This window comes from Buceros rhinoceros, unplaced genomic scaffold (assembly GCF_000710305.1).
Source record: "Buceros rhinoceros silvestris isolate BGI_N320 unplaced genomic scaffold, ASM71030v1 scaffold11869, whole genome shotgun sequence".
NCBI lineage: Eukaryota > Metazoa > Chordata > Aves > Bucerotiformes > Bucerotidae > Buceros > Buceros rhinoceros.
In genome coordinates, this window is record NW_010433305.1 from 1 (window position 1) to 3,167 (window position 3,167).

General features: G+C 36.8%; 1 protein-coding gene across 1 annotated transcript in view; it reads left to right on the top strand.

Moving 5' to 3' along the window:
• Nucleotides 1–1,014: 1,014 nt before the first annotated feature.
• Nucleotides 1,015–3,167, top strand: part of LOC104500418 (nuclear valosin-containing protein-like) — a 20,971-nt gene continuing 18,818 nt past the window's right edge. Inside the window, exon 1 of the mRNA XM_010144059.1 lies at nucleotides 1,015–1,099. Within this exon, the coding sequence (XP_010142361.1) occupies nucleotides 1,042–1,099 (58 nt within the window). The 5' untranslated portion in view covers nucleotides 1,015–1,041. The remainder of the gene's footprint in view (nucleotides 1,100–3,167) is intronic.

The window sequence follows — 3,167 nt, forward strand, 5'->3', positions numbered from 1 at the left end:
AATTTTATTATTTATGATTTTAATACTTAGAAAAAATATCCAGAGAATGTGTGTACATCCAGCAATTTGGCTGTGTAGAGCCATAGGAAAAGATGGAGTGCAGTTTAAAACCGTGTTTAATTTATGGCCATATCCTGACACCTGTATGCAACTAATGCTTGCATGAAGTCTGTATTTATTTGAAGAACGTGAAACGGGGTTAAGAAGATCTTTGACGCAGGAGCATAAGTGGAATGCTTTGGACTTCAGAGCTGTTCCACTTGATGAAGTTTTTTCTGTCTCAATTTTTTTTGTTGTTGTTGTTTTGCAATAGGAACTACCTACAACTAGGATTAACTTCTACTTTTGGGGGAGCAGCCTTAGCACAAACTCTTAAGTGTGTTGATAGGAAAGCTGCTCTGCTCTTTGTGCAGAGGAAATGCATCTGTTTTATGATACTGTAGTGGTGCATGTATGTTGATGGCTGAAAGAAAAGATGCTTTTTTTTTTCAGCAGACAAGGTGAGTACAGTTCTATTCAGGTATTGTTGTCATGACTTTAACAGAAGGACTGTTGTCACTACTATGGAGTTAACATTGAATTCTGAGTAGCTCATCTGCTAAAACTGCAGTTTCAGAGGTTTAAATATTTTGATAACTTTTTTTTCCCCAAAAAATTTAATAATAAGAAATTTTGGGAGTTCTTGTTGAAGTAAATATGAGAATGATAAGTGTAAATATCTGTATGTACTTGAAGTGAGCCCTGGATTTTTAATGGGAAAGAAAAGGATTGCCACATGTCAAAATGTGTGGTAGGTGCATAGGTAGCATGAATTTGGCGTGGAAATATGCCAAGAGTATGACTGTAGAAATCCAGAATGCAGCTATATCGCACATGTGAAAAAAAACTTTGAGTGGTACTTCAGGGCAGGGAGCTAGTAGATCTTTTGCTTCTTTTACTCTGAAATACTCACATTCCCATTATTTCCTCAATTTTGTTGACAAACTTCTCCTTTTAAAGTCAGGAGCCAGCGTCCGAGTAGTTAACCAGTTGCTCACAGAGATGGATGGTCTGGAGAATCGTCAGCAGGTTTTCATTATGGCTGCCACAAACAGGCCAGGTAAGGACTCAAAAATCATAAACAAGATAAATCAGATGTCCGTTGTTCTCGTCTAATGAAATCATGCATTCTTATGTACTTGAATTCTATAACTACCCTTGTTCTGTACTTGAAATTACAGTGTCTCCTCAAAGCCAAACCTTTTCTGATCAATTAATCTGTTCCACATTCCTGTGAGAGTGTGAGAAGAAGTAATCTCTTTAAAATGTGTCTTAATTAACACCTGATACCATTGCTGTAAAATGCTTTGAAAAACCTTTGACTTAAGTGGACTTTGGATTATATCCTTGGAACACAGAAGAACGAAGGAGAACTAAAATATAAATTAAATATTTTTTTGTTGCTTGCATTGATTTTTCTATCCAAAGCAACCTCATAGTTTTCTGCTTGCCTTTTTTGGTTTTTCCAATGGTCAAAAAATTCAAAAATTTTGAGAAAAATTTTTCCTTTCTCTTGAATTCTTTGCATCGTGACAGACTATGAAGCTTTCTACAGGGTGAAGTGTGAGTCATACATGCTTAAATCTATATCTGCTTGTAGAAATTCTTTAATTTAAAGTGGTAAATTTTCCTGGCATGAGGTTGATGATTCTGACCTGTCTAATCCAAAGTAGAAAGGAGAATAAGGTTATAGAATGTAGCACATCTATATATAGATAGAGTTGGATGTGCCAAGGGTGTTATTACTAGTGTCACCAGGCTGCCTCAGGAAAGAGATCTCTGGCTAAGTCAGTTGTGCTAGTGCAAGTATTTATATCAAGCAGCCTTGTTTGTTAGTGTTTCTCTGGGCTTGGTATCTAATTGCTGCTGTAAACTGGTAATTATCTCAGACTGGTAGCTTGGGGGGTGAATTCCAATACTTTTGAAGCTCAGGAACCACCTAGCTTGACTTCCTGCCACAGATAAACACAGGTGAGAACTTACAGAGCTGGTGTGTCTACATGGCACTGTTAAGCATTATGACTGTGCTCCTAGAGGCAGCCAAGTGCAAGGAGTTTAGTAGCTTTACAAGGACCAGTTTAGTGTAAATGTTGCTCAGATGTTAATTTTGAGATATGAATAGTTGTGTATGGCAGGTTTGTCCTAATTCCCAGCCTTGCTGGGTTAAGATTTACACTGATTCAGTACTTGCTTATGGGTCTAATTTTCATGCATATGTGAAATAGACATTTGTGCAATTGTCAATCCACCCCTTTATACCCCTTGTACTGGATAGGGTTTACTATTATGTGGGTCTAAAGCACTTCTGCAGTGGTTTGGGGATTTCTTTTTGTTTTTCTTTTTTTTTTCAGTGTTAAAAAGCCACTGTTGCCTTGTTCTGGCTACAGAACAAGCTACCCTACCTGTAGCTGCAGGGTAGATTTACTATGTACTGTTTTACTATAGTCAAGTAGCTAAAATTATGAAACTTTCCTGAGTAAAGAGAGTTTAAGTAATATTTGAAGGAAGCTGGGAAATTTGTAAAGCATGAACTCAAAGCAATGTATTACTAGCCAGTGACACCAATGAAAAAAAGTGAATTCGAGGTAAAAAATGCCAAATGTAAAGAAAATGCAAAGGCAGGGAAAACAAATATAATAACCAAATTAAAGAGTATGAACGTATCTGAAATTCTGTAAATGGAACTGAATTGTATCTAGATAAAGGAGTGGTTTTGCTAATGCAATAAAATATTTTTTTTCTGAATGGCAAAGCTTGACACATCAAATTTTTGCTAGAGGAGGGAATGATCATGCAGTTTGGATAGGATGCTTCAAAAGGATTTCAGCTGTATGTATGAGTAACACTTCGGATAGGTTTTGTCTACAAACGTTTGCTGTGATATTTGCATTTGTCAGCGTGAAAAATATAGTTTCCAATTGATGGGGCTTTTATGAGAACAACTTTTACTGAAGGTATTGTTAAATTGGGGAAAGTTTTTTTTTTTTTTTCTCTTGTGTAGTTTACTCACTGTTTATGGGGCTTAGGAAGAGGCAGCGTTCACCAGAGCTCCCTTACCACCCTAAGAGCAAAATGTCTGAAGAGACGTCTGCAGGAGAAACAGAGCTTGTACTGGCTAGAGTATATTA